Source organism: Cebidichthys violaceus, unplaced genomic scaffold (genome assembly GCF_023349555.1).
Source record: "Cebidichthys violaceus isolate CVI_PGR_0920_01 unplaced genomic scaffold, fCebVio1.0.p SCAF_1, whole genome shotgun sequence".
NCBI lineage: Eukaryota > Metazoa > Chordata > Actinopteri > Perciformes > Stichaeidae > Cebidichthys > Cebidichthys violaceus.
Genome location: NW_027176262.1, coordinates 12,132,142 through 12,151,492, shown reverse-complemented (window position 1 = coordinate 12,151,492; position 19,351 = coordinate 12,132,142). Strand labels below are relative to the sequence as shown.

Sequence of the window (19,351 nt, the reverse complement as noted above, 5' to 3'; positions counted from 1 at the left end):
GCAGCTAAAGAGCAGTGTAGATAAGAAATACAATACACAGAAACTATTAAAAGAAAAAACAGCACACAGAATATACTACATATAAATGACAGCCTCTTCGTCACAATGACACAGAAATACTGTTTAATGAAGGAGTGGATATATTTTTATATATCATTTTATATGTATATCTTTGGTGTATATTACAAAATATCTTTGTAATTAGAGTAATGAATTACAATGCAGGCAAATGTCTGCCCACCAGGGCCCCAAATAAGTATTTAATATGTGGTTCAGATCTAACACATTTGAAATGATGTTCCTAATCTACCTTTTATTCATGGTTATGAATAATCATGGATTATTGTTGCTGCTTTAACAAGCATTTCTATGATGCGGATAACTAATCAGATGGTTTGTGTGTAAAACCTCAATCTGCAAAGTATTTATAGCTGTCAAAAAATAAGTAGTAGTAAAAGTGGGATAAAATAGGCATACTCAACTACAATCTAAAATTTGTATCCTTCTTAGATTTGTTATTATGTTGTTCCCTTGCCCACTTTCACCATTCTGCTTGGATGCATATAGTAAAACCATTATCTTTGTCACAGTCTGAGGCTCTGACCTTTAAACCTCATCATATCTCATCATATCCCTGTTGCATGAATAAAGCCGGTTAAGTCCTCACCTCTATCGTCTTGTGCTGGTCGATGCCGAGGCTGTGCATCAGGCGAAGGACCTGTTCGCTGTACTCTCCCACACCCGCCTCGCCCTCAGCAGACAGAGGCTGTTGGTACAGAACAGGCCGCTGTACAGGAGCGTACAGGGCCATCCACTTGTGCTCCTTGATCTGGGCCACAGAGAGACGCTTTGATGGGTCCAGTACCAACATCCTGCGGATCAGGTGCTCACAGTCTATGGCAGGTGGAAGAGAACAATCATAGAGAATGTGAAAAGGTTTTCATAGCCTTAGGATCACCACTTTTTTGGAGAGGAAGAGGTTGTTTGTGTTCGATAACGCGGAGCACTTCTTGTATAAGCTATGGTGAAGCAAACGGAGCCATAAAGCATCGTGTCCTTGTCAAAGTAGCCCAGGTGAAGTGGGGCAGAAATAACACTTCGGCGCTTAAAATTGGCTGAATTATTTTCTCTGCCGTCACTTCTGAGCCGTGCATCTACACTCTTTTTTTACTTTCCTTCCCTCCTAATGAGAGCTCCTCACCTCTAGTTTGCGGCTAGATGAGCTTGACGTCAGACACAGCTGGGTTCTTAACAGGATTATAGTTCCCCTGGCTGTGCCTCTTTGGCCTGCCTGCCCCCCTACTGCCTGCACTGCATTCCTGCCCACCACACAGCATCTTTACCCAAATACCCTGCTGCTAAAGCCTTAAAGCAAAACAGGTGTGTTCTCAAAAAATAGGCCCTGCAGTTGTTCATTATTTACTTACGCTAAAATACTTTTATTGAGATGTATGTATTTTAAATGAATTATCTCTACCTTGAGTTTTCATTCTGATTGAAAAATAAATTTAAACATTTCAAAAACCTCATAAAAGTGACTGAATTTGTCTTTTTGAAATTTTATAACTGAATCATCATATTTTCTTTAGATTAGTATAACTTTGGACAATTTACAGTCACAGCAATAAACTTCACAGGACAGTCATTTACAGTAAATGTTATTAAACTTTTAGAGATTTTATAATTTACAAAGAGTTGTCTATACACATTGAAAACCTTCAGCAGGTCATCTTCCCTTATTCTCCTGATCTATCAATGTCCACAGACATCCTGTCTTCTGTCACAGAATAAGGAGAGAGCAGTTCATAATAGAGCTGCAACAATGCGATCTACTAACGTCTGCTACATCACATTTTTTCTACCTCGTGCCTGGCGGTTCAGCCGACTAAACTCTATTATGTAGAAAACCAGTGTGCTCTTCAATGCACTTTTGCCCCATGCTGTGGCATCTTAGCAGATTGGGCAGCTGCTAAGTTACAACACGCTTCAAATACAATACAGTACAATTTGTTTGACCCAGAAGTTACTCAGGCTCGGGCTGTTGCTACAGCCATGTTTATAGCAACAGTTGAAGCTGAACAATTTTTTCAAAGCTATTAACCACCAGGGAAGGTTGGACTATGTAGAAATGCCTGCACTACATAACCGTCTCGCCGGCTTGCCAGCTGATTGATTGACACACTGTTCTTAGCCAGGACATTACATCATCATGACTTAACCACAAAACCATCCCAGTTAACACTTGCAATGTCCCAGTGGTGTAGAGTTGCACCAAGTCCCCCAATGAAGGAGAACAGCATTGTGTTGCAAGAGGTTGGAGGACAGAGAGTAGGTGCTGTGGCTGACTTGATTCTTTCAATTTCATTGACTTTATCAGACACATGAGCTTAAAAATAACAGACTTCAACCAATACATATAAAATGTAACAATAATGCATGCCTATGAATATGAACATAACACTAAATATGGACATTTCTAAATGAAATGCAACACAAACTGCAATTCATAGCTTTCAAATATCACCTGACTTCACTTGAATTTCAAAAACAACACCCTTATTTTGATGGTGTGGGCTGTGATTGGCTTGGTGTACTTCAGCAATACAGGACAGAAAAAACAAAATGCCACAAGCAGCTGAGCTTCACAAGGCAAAGTGTGTGTTTTTGTTTTCAAATAGGAGTGAATTGGAGCCAAATAAAGTTGCAGATAATCAAGTTTTTAATAACAGAAGGCTATTCTGTTAATTGAATATCTTTGATTATCTTGTTTGAGGACATTAACGTTGGACTCAGGAATTTGTGATTACTTTTAATTTCGACATTTTCTAGACCAAAAGGTTCTGGATAATATAACTCTAGGCTATTAAATATGACTGGCTTCCAGGTCTGTGCAATATGCAACAGCAGAGGAGACATAAGACAACGTCTACTGTTTGTTAGTAAGTTGGGAGTAGACCAAAACGTTTACAGCGCTGAGACGTTCCAGTGAGAGTTCCCTGTGCTAAGCTGTGCACCACAGTGTTGGTCGGTGAGAGGATGAGATGGACTGTTTCTGGAGAAAGAAATCAGCACACTCTGTTCTCCTTGTTCAGGGAACTGGGGCTGGACTGGGGGTGGGGAGGCGGGCTTAAGTGTCAATCTGGCCACGGAGATGACATTACACTCCTACATTCCCCTTACTTCCTAATTGTTTCAAGGTCCTGAGCAAATCTGTTCAAGTCTCTCACCACATCCCCTGTGGAGAAAGTGCTACAGATGGGACACAGAAGTAAAAGAGAAGAAAAACAGACAGATAGGAAGACGTACCACACATAGAGAGCTACAGACAGACAGACAGACAGACAGGCGAGCTGCTTAGAGAGACAGACAGGCGAGCTGCTTAGAGAGACAGACAGGCGAGCTGCTGGAAGGTTTCGCTGGCTCTTCCCTAGGTTACATAAACAGTTCCCGCTCTGGAATTAATCCGCTGCCAGCTAGCTAGCACAGCCGCTAACAGCAGGGCTGCTTTGAGACGGTTAGCCGACCTGACTCACTCTGCAGCCTGCCTGCATGCACATACACAGTGACGCACGTATGCACACATTACAGAGGACAATGACAGTGTCTTCGACTGTGTCCCCTTCAAATGAGCGTGATGCTCTCACACTAATGAAATGCCCCCCCCCTGACCAATTGCAGCGGACATTCATCAGCATGGTGACTCAAATAGGAAAGCGTGATCTGTTTATCTGAGCAGCAGTGTCACAAGAATTTTCATCCGATTTTTGCCTCCATTAGACTACATGCCGTGATAAACTCCGAACAACCAGCCAAGTTGCAGTTTACATCCACATCTGTCCGGACTCATAATATATGTATTATGTAGTAAAGCCTTTGAAGGAGATGCACCTTGAAGTTATCACTACATTGACATGTATGATCCCAGTGAATACTTTCCAGTGAGAACATACTGGCTTCACTTCATTAAAGACTACTTTATTACTCTGGTTGCTTAGTTACAAAATACGACAATCTACTTCCTGTTTACATCAGCGCATGCCCAGTGAACGTGAAGAGTCACGTGATATTCGTTTCCAGGCGTGTAATATGGACGGAGATCACTTCGGAAACGATGGCTGAAACGCCGTGTGGACGGAGATCGTTTTCGTTTGAAAACTCCGTTTCCAAACGAAAACGGAGTAATGTGGATGTAGCCTTAGAGGTTTGTTATTTACAAAGGAGCACAGAGGACTGATACAGAGCTTTTTGTCATGTTGCAACGACAATTACCTGAAGCTCAATACCAGCTACATCAATGAGCTTGTGGTGAACTACCCAAGTCTTTCCTGTCCTGGGAGTCTTTCCTGTCCTGGTTGTCATCCAGTAAGAGGAAGTCAGGAGGGAGGACTCACACAAGTAACTTGGGGTCCAAACCAATAAAAAACAAAAAACAAAACTGGGCTGGACTCACAACCCTCTTTAGTAAGATTACAGAGCAGACAGTGTGTGCAACAGGCTCCCAGCTATTGCTCTGTTCTTTGTGGTGGCGTGCTGGGGTGGTGGCATCAACACTTGGAGATCAGCAGTCTCAACAAGCAGTTAAGAAAGGCCTGCTAGGTGATCAGGTTGGAACTGGAAAGTGTGGAGGCAGTTAGGAGGACAAGGGACAAAATCAAATCCCTCTTGGATAACCCTTCTCACCCTCTGTACAATGAGCTGTTGCAGATTCACGACTTATTGCAGAGAGGAGGATGAAGGACAATATTAAAGCCTGAGAGTTGTTCTCATCCGAATCAAGGGGCTAAGGATAGAGGATGTTGTTTGTTGTACAGATTGTGAAGCCCCTTGAGGCAAATTTGTGAAATAAATATATATTTGGATAGATAAATAAAATTGATTTGACTTGACTTTGTTAAGCTTTGTTCTTCTTGTTCTGCTATATGTCTATAAGTGTATACGTTTATTGAGAGAGAAAAAAAAAGGTTCACATGCTTGGCCAAGAAGGCAGATTTTGATAGAACACACAGTTGTAGCAATGACAGAAAATGCTTCAAATATGGCTTTTGCAGAAAAGAAGCTACAAATTCTGAAACATGGATGCTTCACACAGCACAGAAGATCTATACAAGCACCACAGTTTCAAGGTGGGCACCCAAGATAAGTGCCACCCATTCAGGATCCAATCAAATGTTAAATATGTTCAGAATCTCCCCCTCTGCTCCCGAGTTATGGAATTGAATAATGGCCAGAAAAGTGTTTTTAGGGAACATTATGTTGTCACAGTGAAGTTGACCTTTTGGATATAAAATAATCACTTTTCTTCATGGATATTTGTATGAAATTGTGTCAGAATTCGCATATGAATTTGTGAGTTATGGCCAAAAAAGGGTTTTATAATCAGTTCATCCTTAAATCCAATTTGACATTTGTGCCAGATATGATGAAATTCCCTCCAGGCGTTCCTGAGATATCGCATTCACGAGACTAGGACGACATATGGACAACCCGAAAATATAATGCTGTTGCAGTCGTGGAGGCATCAAAAGACTGAAAGGCATGTCACAAATATGTTGCAAGCGTGTACATTTACAGGAATGTGAGGCACAGAGGGGTGGGAGTTGGTGGCATAGTATTTCATCTTATTTTGTGTACAGTATCCCAGGGAGTCTCTTCTCACCTTCAGTCATGAAGTAGGGGATGCGAAACCTTCCTTCTAGGACTCTTTGTCGAAGTACAGGCAGTGTGGGCCCATCGAAGGGCAACGCACCACACACCAGCACATACAGCACCACTCCCATACTCTGAACATGAAAGGATGAAAGGATGCACACACAAAGAACAAGGTCAGGGCAGTAGATAAATCAATCAGAGGTGTCTGGATGTAAATAAGGTTATCAGATTATTGCATTCACAAACGTACATACTGCAAACACACAGTCCTTCTCACTCAAAGACACACAAACACACAAACATATGGTAAATGACTTCAATACACAGTAGACTACAAACTGTTTGGGCAATCACCATTTTAAGATATAGTATATAAAATACTATATAAGAAAAAGTGAATTGCAAAGTAAATATTGCACACAAGAAGAGATTAACAGAGGTGGACACTTAAGTTCAATGCATTTATTAGAATATATGAAATATAATGAGGTACAATGGTCTACTTCATGCAATCAATCGTCTTACCCAGATGTCCAGCTGTGGACCCTCATACTGTTGGCCCTCAAAGACCTCTGGAGCAGCGTAAGGTGGGCTGCCGCACCATGTGGCCAGAGGCTCCCCAGGCTGGAAGAAGTTGCCAAATCCAAAATCTACACAGGGCAAAACAGCAGGGAAACATTTAACAACATTTAAGTTTGTTAAACTGTAAAGTCCTTGTACAGGCCCTTTTCTGTAACTAAGTATTCATTGCGACTGTAAAAGGTAAGAGGTTAGGCACATTGTGAATACGTCCAGTGTAGCTGCGGTGATTGATGTGGTTAACTGCAAAAAGAAAAACTAGGTGGGTTATGCCTTGTGACTGAGAGTTGCTCACATGGGTTCTGCATGTTTTGCATAATGTGATATGTGATCCACATATTTGTAGAATGAGGAAACAGGTCTTTGTATGAGGTAACCTCCCCAGGAGATTGACATAAGGTCCTCAATGCTGTGCCCTGATTGGTCTGTAGACTGACAACAACTCAGACTTGATTCGTAATAACAACAAGAGAGAGAAATCTGACTTGAATTAGAACAAATACACACAAAATGGTGAGAAGTTCACTTATGCCGTTTATTAAAATCCAACTAAGAGCTGTAGTAATATCTGCCAAATTACACCAAGCCAATTTGCATGCCTGCAATTACTCAGCCAACCCCCTTTTTTGTATTAGTACGCATCATTCTCCCTCCCTCTCATCCCACCTCCCTCTGTCTCAAACCCTCCCCAGTAAATGATCCTTCACCTCCGCCAAAATGATTAACTGATGAATAAAAAAAGTGAATCATCATATCAAGGATAAGGAAAATAATTCCATGCATGGTTTGTTCATTATTAAAAAGGGACACTGTGATGATGTCATGGGAGCCGACAGCTACAGGAGCAGACAATCAGGCTCACTTAAACCTCCGCCCCCAACCATCCCCCCATAATTCAAAACAGTTGCACAAACATTTCTTTATTGCAAAACAAAAAAATAAGACCTGGCTTACATAATGGGGCTCACGCAGTGTGTGAGAGCAAGCGCTTATAACCAATTCCTTTCCTTTAATCTGTTCTACCTATCATGATGCTTCACAATTAACAAAGACAAATCTATACACACAGTGAGCAGCCACACATCTCACATGGCTGCATTTATCAGCTTTTAATTATCAAATAATCTGCAGAGATTATTATTATTATATATATATATATATATATATATATATATATATATATATATTATAATTGTATAGTTTACAAAATGCCAGAAAAGAGTGACAATTCAATTTCTTGAAGCACAGGGTGTCCACAAATTTCTCATTTTGTCTGATGAACAAAGCCAAAAGATATTCAGCTTACTTACTCAGTGGCCATTTCATTAGGTCCATCACACTAACGCTAAATGATAATGCAGTCTATTACAACAGTCATGCAATACATCCTCCCTGTGTGATGGCCATAATATTATATTATAATGTTTAAATTTTGTTGGAACTGTTTTAGAGATATGTTGAGTCAAGCTTACGGTTATTTGGGAGTCTGCAGTTGAAGTGCACTTTATTATACAGAGAAGACTGTTATTTAGTCTAAACTCATTGACATAAATGGGGTGGACAAAATAGTAAAAATACCTGTCAGTTAACGCAATACAGAAAAAGGTGCAGGGAATTCTCATTCACTGGAAAGTACATTTAGGAATTAGGTAAATGGCAGGTTTGACACTGTATGCGAACGCATGTATTCAATCCATTCAATTACTGCAGTGCAGTCAGCAGCAGGTGTGGCTGACATAAAGTGGAGGGTACAGCGGAGCGTCACAGTGGGGTTCGTTACAAGTATGTTTACTGTCTGATGCTGCTGTGAAGGTGAGAAGTGAGATGCAGGCAGAGCAGTGCGAAGCAGTGCAGTTGGTTTAGCGTCAGAAGCTGTGACCCATTTCATGGAGCTGAATACTGAGCAGACTGGTTGACGTCAAAGGCTTCGGCACGCTGCAGGCGACTAACTGCACTCACAGCTCAACAGGAAGGGTGGGGTGGGGGAACATTTTTTGGTGTGTGTGTGTGTGTGTGTGTGTGTGTGTGTGTGTGTGTGTGTGTGTGTGTGTGTGTCGCATACAAAATTATTAGCGTAATATTAGGCTAAACATGTCACACTGCGGCTAACGGCTTATCAACCGGTGTGGGTATGACAAGTGTATGAGTGATGTCATGATGCCGCAGTAACAGAACAGTATCCAGCAGTGCTAAATGTTACCATGTCATTTCCAATAAGGTATGAGCATTGATATGGTTATGGGTGCAGCTCAGGATTTACTCCCATCATGCCTTCCCGTCTCTTCTCACACTTGTCTCTTCCCTCATATGCATCAGGTTCCCAAAACCTCAGCTCTTATGAAGGAGGGCCATTTGACTGATTAAAGCAGCACAATACAATTTTTGAAAGAAGAATTTGCTAATTATTTCTCTTACAAATTAATTTGATGAAACACAAACTTTCTCAGGAAAATACACTCTGTTTTTGATGACAAAACCGTACTTGGTGTCTGGTATGTACTTTACATTTGTGGCTAATGCTGGCAAACTTTAGATGGATATTCCTGTAGAACAAATGTTACTAAGTTATTTTGCTGTCTTGAAGACTCTGCTATATTTGCTTCTTTTGCCCTTAAATTGACAATAATCACATCGTTGTCACATAGTGAATTTTATTTCTTCTTTTCTGCAGTTTTAAAATGTGTAGATATTTGGTTGTAATGCCTGCAGCGAGTGCGCAACATCTTATATGGAATCTCAGATTGTATTTGACCACTTTGCAACACATTCATTAGACAGCGTTTGGAGAAAGATAGGGATGACTGTTTAGAGACTTTAAGGACAACCTATATTTTCCCTCGTGGTTTCCATTTGTTTGTGGAAACAAAAACTAATTAGAAACTGTTTCTCAAACGGATGTCCTTGATCTGGAGATTGTTTGTACTTTCTACATCATCTAATTGAGCATGAAACACCTTTAGGGTTTGGTGCATTTCCAATGACATCACTCTGTACTTGTAAAATAATAATTAATGAACCTATAATTCCTGCTAACAATTTGCCGATGTGACAATGTATGACATAAGGGATGTTTGCGAAAGTGGTTATCCTAAACCCTTTATACGTTGTTTCTTTCTTTATTTTTACCATAGAAACAAAACAAATATATATTTGTCTTCTAAGCCACAAAGACATTCTTCTCTCCTCTTCTGATCCAGCAACTAACTTTTGTTTTTGTTATTTCTCCTCCTCTCTTTCCATCCCCTTCAATCTGTCAACTCCAACGTAATGGGGCTGTTTGAAGTGAAAACATGAAGGGCACCCCCCGCTGCCACTTTCCCTCTCCTCTGCAGCCACCGTGAGCATGACCTTTCTTTGACTGTGCCTGGTTAAACCTCATGCAGGCTGACCAGAGGTGGCCTTTAGAAAGCAGGAGGACATCACTGGACTGCAGGACAAACCCAGAAGCACAGGTGCTCTGTCTGGACACGCATATGCAGACTAGTGCTGAAGCGTTTAGCTGGTTAATCAAGAAACTATTAGAAACATTTGAATAGTTAATTAACTGTTCACCAAGCAAACCCCCCAAAACATTCCCTGGTGCTGGGTTAAAAAATGTGAGGTTTGATGCTTTTACATTGTTTACACAATAGGTCAATTTAGTATATACATATATACACTAATATTATTAGTATACTATTTGTAGAATTAGATTCCAGTGGTGGGTGGGATGTTATCGTTTCTAAAATTCCCAACATGTTTTATCAAACAAAACTGTTTCAATACATATTGGTTGGCTTTTAACCTTTCAAAAAAATATTATATCTTTATATATATAAAATATAATATAAATATTTTTTATTTGCTCTCTCGCTTATCCCTCCTTCTGTAATAACTGGGTAATCATTCAGCAATCTAACAGCACCATACATTATATTTGTATAACCACAATAAAATCAAATAACTTTTAGGGTGGTGGATAGATATTTGAAGCTTCATTCGAAAACCTCAATAGAAACTTTGAAATAAATAACATATCTTTATTATGACATTAATTGATGGGCATGAAATGGAAATACCTTTTTTAATAAATGTGGTTCTATTATGAGATGCGTTTAGTTAAAATGTGTGCGTTTACTTAAAGAAAGTCGTCCGGGCCTTCGTCACTTGTGTGTACGCATGGTCTGAGGCAGTTCTAAATCTGCTTGCAGTGTAAGAACAATTTCAGGTAAGAAAATATTGATGAATCACAGATTTGTGAGTATAAACCTTCATACGCCAGTTTCAGCACAGATTTGTGTTTACTATAAAACTCCCAGGGCACCTAAAATAATCAACCGATTAATTGATAATGAAAATAATCATCAGATGCCGCTCTAGTTGCAAATTAGCCCACCCAGCATGGTCACTAAATAGGGAAATATTTTCCTTTCTTTCACAAAGGCTGAATGGAGGATCTTAACTGACATCAATGTTACTGATGCAGTAAAGTGTCTTTCTTGTGTACTGCCCAGATCTAAACTTCATGTCCCTTTTACCAAACTAGTCGGAGCTTGTTGTGGGTAAGAGAAGTACAGAATGCTCCCGATGTCCTCCCCAGAGATGTTTTCTCTAATCACAAGCCAGGTAATGTTCTGTTCATTGTTTTCCTGCTTCAAATCTAATCTGCCGTCCGGACAATCGGCTGTGAGTCAGACATGTTTATGAAAATTACTGCTGTGGTAATAACAGCTCCAGGTTACCATCTTGGATTCTTCTGAGAAACAGTGGACAGTATGATGCAGGTGAAACACTCAGTTCTCCATAGTTCTGTCTAATTTGTTCTTTATTTGATTTCACCTTTTCGAACAAAGAAAAGACACTGCCCATGACTTGTATGAGGGTTAACTATGATGCTAGGGCTGGGCGGTATACCGGTTCAACCGGTATACCGGTTTTAAATTTCCCGTATGATATCAACTTTTCGTACACCGTCATACCGGTGTAGCCAAAACAACTGCTGTCACTCTTCAACAGGAAGCAAAATATATTATTCACCACGAACAGTGCTACGGTTGGAGCTACTTATGTAGTGAGAGGGATCCCTAAGTTATGGTTATAACTTTATAACACAACAATTAATAACCCACAACTAATGCTTTTTAACAGGACAACACCACGGCACACAACAGTTTGTGACACAAACAATTTGTGACACTAATAATTGTACATTTATAAAATTTCACCGCCAAACTGCATGCTGGGTACAGCTCGGTAGCTAGCCGTTAGCACAACAGTCTGCTAACTGCTGGGAGAGGCTCTGTGGCGTTACTTAAAGAACAGAAAAGAGCGATGCAGGAGGAACAAAGAGAGACCGGAGATGCACCAATAGAGTCTGAGTCCAAGAGAGGAGCTGTGTCTGCTGTTTGGAAGTGTTTTGGTTTTAAAAAATCCGACGTTTTGTGAGTTTGGAGCCACTGTTGATGTCGCTGATGGTAACACGAGCAACTTACATCACCTCAGCAGAACACGTGAGTTATTTTCATGTGTGTAATAGATGCAATCTGAAATGTACACCTTGAAAACTGCAAACCTATCTACGTCATGTTTTTATGTTTGTTAAATTCTCAGTAGCGATAACTTAATGATATTCTTTTTATACATATTACATTTTGCTTTTTGGGGTATTTTGGTCAGACACATATGCAACGCTGATTAGAGTGTAATATGTGTGGTATTTGTTATAAATGTAGTTGGTACATAGAGGGTGAAAATGTAGTGGAGGGTCTTAGGACCCAGGGGAATGTAGGTGAAGGAAGCAGGAAGAGACGGAAGACACGCTACAAAAACAGCTGTTCACCACTTGCTGCCGGCCGGCCGAGTGGCGTTAACGCAAATAAAAAATACAGTGATATACCGGGAAACCGGTATAATCTTACAAATTACCGTGATATACATTTTTGGTCATACCGCCCAGCCGTATATGATGCTCATCTGTCATTTTACCCCCCATTAAGTAACATTCATCATACCAATAAACAATGATTTTAATCTCTATTTGGAGTTCATGGCATTAATGCCTCGGAGGACAAGAGGCCATTTTTGCTGTAGCACACATTCATACTTAGTGGTATCTTTTCACACCTGTATTTTTAGCCTTCTTCATGTGATCAGCTCACCTTAGATGGATTTTAGTATCAGCTCTGACTAAAGCCTTAGATAAACCTCGGCCTCTTTGTCACAGCTGCAGCCCTGCCACCCTGCTATGCACCGCTCCTCATCATTCTCCCTTTATCGTCTCACCCGCTACCCTGTCTCCAAAGTAGCCAATCCAATTCATCACTTCCTCTCCTCCTCCAATTAAACCCAAACTCACCCCCCACAGACTCCCTCCCAGTCTCCCCCTCCTCCACTTTAGGAAACAGCGGTAGGATGACATTCTCACGAGCTACTTCTAAATGGCAGTTGCTTAATAATCTCACTTTGAAGCTTGTACTACAGACCTCCAGCTTAGTCTCAACTCTCTACCGAGAGGTCTCTTCCTCTTTGTGTCCACTATCTTAAATGTTGTTAAAGTAACAGGTTATTGGGTATGGATGTTTGCTCTCCTCTGATTAGAAATTGGAAAAGTAGGCACACGCCTTTGGATTCTCGTTGAGATTTTAAGACGTCTGTCCTGGCATCTTGCAGCTAACAGCTATCTCGCAAGCAACATCCAACCACTTCTCAACACTGTGCAAATGGACCGGGCAGGTAGTTAAGACATTTCTGAGCTACGCCGGCACTGAGATCACGGCAGGCGATAGATCAAAACGTAATGATTCTCTGCCGACATCTTGCATTTCCCATCCATCAATGAGTTTATGGGTTCTCCCGCACAAAGTTGTTACGCCACCTGCAATCTTGATATTCATGTGGCCATCCAGCAGCAGATTCTCCGCCTTCAGGTCCCTGTGGACGATGTTGCGGTTGTGACAATACTCCACCGCAGACAGGATCTGCCAGAACTTCCTCCTGGCTTCGAGCTCACTCAGACGGCCGTGCTTTGCCAGGTAGTCTGTAGCCAGAGAGAGAGAGAGAGAGCGAGAGCGAGAGCGAGAGCGAGCAACAAAGATGGTGGAGAGAGGTGATAAATCAAGTTAGAGGTATATGCAAGTCAAATTATACATTGACTTATATAGCATGACCGTCTGGACCTTTCAGATATGGTAAAGGTAGTATAGTGTAATGAAAAACCCCTGCATTCTTTTCAGGTGTAAAAAGTGTTGGTTGGTGGTTGTGTTGAAAGGATAATTTACTTTTGATGAGGTGCAAGCCTGGTGCCAATAGGAGTTTACAGCTGCCCTACATTACAGCATGCTTTGTAAAGGGATTCAGTGAAAGATGAACAATGTAATATTTCTTCAGAAACCCTGTTCTGACCCTGTGTGTGCGTGCACGCGTGTGTGCGTGTGTGCAGGCAGTGGTTGACAGTGGTGGAACTGTGTTGTCATAGCCGGAGGATGAGATTTCTGAGAACTGGTCTTCTGCTACATTTTGTAGGGTGTCGGGGGCGTTAGTGGGAGGTAGTCAGTGTATGATTTCAGTGTACACATTGACATACAGAAGCACTTGACAATTTGTGGGATTTCACCCAATGAGAAACAACAAAATCTGATTTATCTGTTTATCTGCTAAGCACACACTGTGCGCATTAAGACAGACTGAGTTTGTTAAGAGAGACACTTTAAACCAAAGTCTATGTATTCTCCGGAGGGTTTAAGTCATACATTTTACTGTCTTCTTTCTCCAAACATCCAGATCACTGACCTTTCTCTCATTGTCTGCTCTCACACCACCCTTACTGTTTTTCTAACCTTTCACACTCAGCATTCACTTATCGGCTGACAGATTATTCTACATGATGCATGATTTTTTGCAGCCCCGGTGAACTTTGGGAAAGTGTGGTGTTTGTTGCTGTCAGCGGGGTTCCTCTTCACACCTCTCTGTCCAGATAGCTTGCGAACTCTTTAATTCACACTCTGTGGCAAACAAGATAGGACACTCTGTGTTGGCTTTCCCTCAAGCTGGCATGGATACAGACCACCGACCAAACCTGGTGACAATGCACAACAACCACAACAAACCCAGCCAACAATACTTTAAATACGAGCAAACAGAGTGTGCAAAATATAAGGAACACAATTGAAGGTAAATCTCATAAAAGAGCATTTTTGTAATCAGAAAGCTGAAAGGGACTTACAGTTTAGTTTGCTTGAGATATCTAAAAAAAAAATATATTTTTCCACACATTGTTTTTGCGTTGCTTTCCCTGGTGTGCACACACATTTATGTAAAGATAAGATTGGCAGCAGAATTTTGAAACTAGGCCTCTGTCAAGATGCACAGAGAAGTCACACTAAGCAAATTTCACAGCCCATTAACATCAAAAAACATTCTGCCGTCAACTTAACATGAGATATTTAAAGTAGAGCAACACATTTCCTGAGGCCAGCGGCATGCATCACGCTGTAAACACCTCATCTTAACAACTCTATATTGTCTCAACTCAGGGTTGACAAAGGGTCATTTGTGTGTTGGGACAAAGACTGTACAATAAAAATGACTAAAGGCCATAAGCTGCACTATTAAGTCTCATCTAAGGTGGATGATGCTGTTCTGACGTCAACAACGTGGTTGATGAATAGCTAACATCTGACAGAGTGAGAAAACCTGATTAGATAGTGGCTGGCAAATTCCACAGAGGAGGCCATTCAGTGACCAGGATGGCTTTCATGCAACGCTGCTAATCAAAAAACACACCGGGGAAGGGAATGTGTCGAGGAGCTCCAAGTATGCACCTGTTAGGAGAACGGGACTCTAAAGTAGTAACCGTTCTGGGATCAAACCTTTCCTTTTCTTAGTCTCAGTGTGATTTACCCAAAGCACTTGTCGCACGGTCAACATTTGCACAAATTAGTTTGATTCCAGCATAGCCCAATCACGTTGTTCTGACCACATCTGACCAAAACATTAACATACTAGCATGTGCAGTTATTCTCTTACGCCCTGCAATAGCCATACCTAGAGTATAAAATAAGAAATCTACGACTGCAACACTTTGTTATTTTCATTTTTAATTAAACTGCACATTATTTGTTTGATTAATCATTTGGTCTACAAAGTGAAAATGTAGTGTTTAAGTTTTAGTGTTTAAGTGTTTAGTTTGCCAAATTCATACTGCCTGTTTGGTCTAACCAAGATATTTGCTCTTATAGAAGACCACAAAAAAAAGCAAATATTACATTTTGAGTAGCAAGAACCAGTTCATTTACACCATGTTGGCTTAAAAACTTAACAGATGAATCAATCATCAAAATCGTTTACCAACCTGATCAGTCAATGACTGATATCTCATTCTCTAAACAAAATCCTGCCTGACTGACTAAACACTTTAAACACTGAAATGCTCAACAAACCAAGTGCAGAACAACAACTAAACTTAAATAAGTATGAACAGTAGCACTGTGTTAATACAACTTGTTCTACAGTTGCACTTGAAAAAACAAGCCATTGCTGTCTAAGCAATGAAAACTGCACAGCGATTCACACACATATATGCAAACACACACAAATGCACACAATGCGGTATGTTGCCCCAGTGGAGGGATGAGTAATCCACTGATACAATGTTGGCTAGGGCAAGGACCTCAGTACAGAGAGGCATGCAGAGCGGCATTCTGGGAAAGCGAGCAGAACATGTATGAATCATAGGGGTATTAGGAAACAGCTCAACAACCACTGTGTTCCACTTCTGAGAGCTCGGTGATGACCGAAGTCTCTTAACAGCTGCTCAGGTTTGGAGGGGACAAACAGCATGGGTACAAACTGGCTTGTTGGCTAGACCTCTGGCTGGACTTCAGATAACACCGTGGGGCAGGCATGGGTAGTGAGTGTGTGTGTGTGTGTGTGTGTGTGTGTGTGTGTGTGTGTGTGTGTGTGTGTGTGTGTGTGTGTGTGTGTTCGAGAGGACAAGGGGCAAACACACACACACACACACGCACGCACGCACGCACGCACACACACACACACACACACACACACACACACACACACACACACACACACACACACACACACACACACACACACACACACACACACACACACAGTTTCCACAACAGTAACTGATATCCAAACCACTTAAATGCAACAGCCATATTAAAGTCACATCTATGTTGATAGATGTTGGTGGTGATTTAATATCGACCCCCTCTAGGGTTAAATTAGGCTAGAGCCAGCTAGAGGTGAACGCTGCCCTTTCATCAAAGTGATATCCTGCCAAGGATCAGCTGCAGCTTGTGACAGTTTTCTCTTTCATGGGATAAGTATTAATTCAAGAGACACTCAAATGAAACAAACCCTGTTTGTTTTGCCTGAAACTCATGGGTTATTTTGCCCCAAACACAGAATTCTTGCGTTCTTTCCTGTGAAAATCCTTTCAAGTCTCCAGCTGTGCTGTCTTCTGGATTTTCCACCGTGCACGGACGCAGCCATCGAGGTAGTCTCCGGATTTTGATTATCTGGTGTCAGGAAAAACATTTATTTTCATAGTGTGGACATTTACCTCGTTCATACTACTCTAACTAAGAAGCTAGCACGTAAAGTTTAGCTTGTGTGTTCGTATCTACTGCTAGCTGTCAAGGTAAATCATTAGCTACCACAGTTACCAATGTATCAGGGGAAGGCTGGTTGTAAGGTGAAGGATGTTGTGCAACTCCTTTGCACAGCCGCTTGTGGTTTTACCATCTCGGGCAAGGACCCCCATACCCTCTGCACTGCATGTATGCAGACACTAATCCTGTTGCAGCTGCAAAAACCCAGAGTATATACGCCCAGCAACTCCATGAGCGGGGAGGCTTTGCCTGCGCTCTACTGAGGCTGATCTGTACGAGGTGTGGAAGTGGGCAGCAGCCAGATTGGCTATCGACTGGCCACATCACAAGACGACAAGTGCAGCGTGTTTGAGAGACAATGTGAGGCACGAGTCACTAATATTTTATGTTTGTGATTCTTCCAACAGGATTTCATGGACAAAAAGGTAAGGGTTTCCAATATTAAGGTTCATTTTGCGGCCATGTGGACTTGGTAATGCACCAGTTGATCAACACTCCCTCATAATGAGGTTTACGAAGGATGCCCTGCCGGCTGCAGCCTGCATGTAAACCTCAAGTTCCCTGTTTGGTCCATTGTTTTTGAGGAACTCTTATTAAGTTGTGTAAGTGTGCAGATTTAAAGCTGCTTTCTCTTAAAACAATCCTGTTGCTGGCATTGACATCAGCCAAGTGGATAAGTGAATGAGATGCTTTGTCTGTGCATGCATCCCGCTTGCAATTTTTCCCGACTATGGAAGGGCGATGTTACTTAGTTTTCTTATAGCTGTCCCACACTGGAGCCACTAGCCTTTTGCCAAAGTAAGCGGCTTAATTAACTCAGTCTTATCTATTTGCATCTATTTTCTTTTAATCTTTTCATAGAGGAAAGCCTCCATCTCACCAGTGTCTGTCACATTAGGTAGTGGAGGCTATAAATTTGGCTTATGAGTTTTTTAATCATTTTGAATAAGTGCAAATAATTGTGCATTTAGTGGTTAACAATTTGCATTTACTTGATGTTTAGGGTATTTGAAGAGGAAGATAATTAAATGACCCATAGCATAAATGTATCAATCAAACATATTGCAGTTTAGTTGGAGAGACACTGACACTTCAACTTCGGATTCTCTAAAGTAACACAGAGAGCCCAATGCGAGTAAGAGTCATAAGAGTGACCGCTCAACTGTAGTAAACAACTATAGAATTATAGTCTTGATCGTATCTAACAACCAAACTTCTTTTTCCAGATGGAGGCAAAATCTGATCAAATCAATTCAGGGGTCCATGGTTGAAAACCACTGATGAGCATTTCCCTGGTTTGCTTTCCTATATTGGATGATTAATGCCAACGCAGCCAATACATTTTTTGGGTTTTTAACTCTTTGGCTTTTGATTTTCTTTATACAATATGAGGTGAATGCAGAAAGTAGGAAAGTAGGAAGCAGCAGAGTAACCAGGGAGGTGGTTAAGAAATATTTAAAAAATAATTAAATGAATGGCTATAGCTTTGTTTACCTATTTACATATTATACTTTAGAACTGATGCTTTGTGCAGACATCTCATCATCTGACTCTTGCAACTGGGTGGATCCTTGAGAGCTGCCATGTAAGACGCTGCATGTCACTCCACTGAAAACATGTTTTATAGATATTAAAAAGGGAGGATATCTACTCCCTTCATCACCAGAAAAAGAAGACATCAACTTTATCAAATGGGATTTGGTGAGTTATTTATACTGGTCATCAAAGTCAAAGCAGCCACACCTTGGCGGCTGACCGATCTGCAGAGAACTCAATAAATATGATGGATGGTTTATGGTGAAATAGAAGCTGACAGCCTAAGTAACTAAGAATGTGTCTCAAAAAACAGCTTGAGTATTTCTTTGAAGTCAACAGTCTCCTCGTCTCATTCCATTTCCATCAGTCAGACAAGAGATCTGCATGAGTGACTCTACTCACTGCCAGCTATAATACTCCCCTCTCTCCAGCAGTGCTTTCTTAAATATGCATGCCCTACATTTCCCCACCACCTTCCAAATTCAAATGGATGTCCCCTGCTCTCGCCTCTATTCTCTTCTGCCTTCTCTCCCCTCCTGCCTCCACTCTCCTCTCTGCAACTCCCGATTTATTTGTGGTTGACCCAATTTCCAGGTTTGATCCATACTGCGGTGCTGAGGCAGACTGTGGAGCGGCACACTGACTGACAGATAGACACAAAGGCACATCAACAAGCTGGCATGGATGCCTCTGCTGTGCCCATTACTGTGCCCACCCACCCCTTTTTGCGAAAATGAACCAGTCATTCTCCGCCTCCTTGTGCCAAACCCAGCTCTGCTTCTTTGTCTTTACGGCTGCGTGCACACGCACACACACACACGCACGCACGCACACGCACGCACCTCCTCCTCCAAAACACCTTTTGGTCTGAAGAGAGAATCTGAGGCTCATCCACAACAGTCTCACTGATTCACTGTAACAGGGGGGGGGGGCTGCTGAGCATCCACAACAACTTCACATCTTCCGCTATTTGT

At 41.4% G+C, this 19,351-nt stretch overlaps 1 protein-coding gene across 2 annotated transcripts in view; it reads right to left on the bottom strand.

Moving 5' to 3' along the window:
• sik2b (salt-inducible kinase 2b) overlaps positions 1-19,351 on the bottom strand; it is a 44,998-nt gene that overhangs the window by 11,139 nt on the left and 14,508 nt on the right. For both annotated transcript variants that reach the window (XM_068710937.1, XM_068710944.1), the window contains exons 4-7: positions 13,082-13,243; positions 6,175-6,299; positions 5,657-5,780; positions 668-894 (exon numbers count right to left, since the gene is read on the bottom strand). In XM_068710937.1, coding sequence (XP_068567038.1) covers positions 668-894; positions 5,657-5,780; positions 6,175-6,299; positions 13,082-13,243 — 638 coding nt within the window. The remainder of the gene's footprint in view (positions 1-667; positions 895-5,656; positions 5,781-6,174; positions 6,300-13,081; positions 13,244-19,351) is intronic.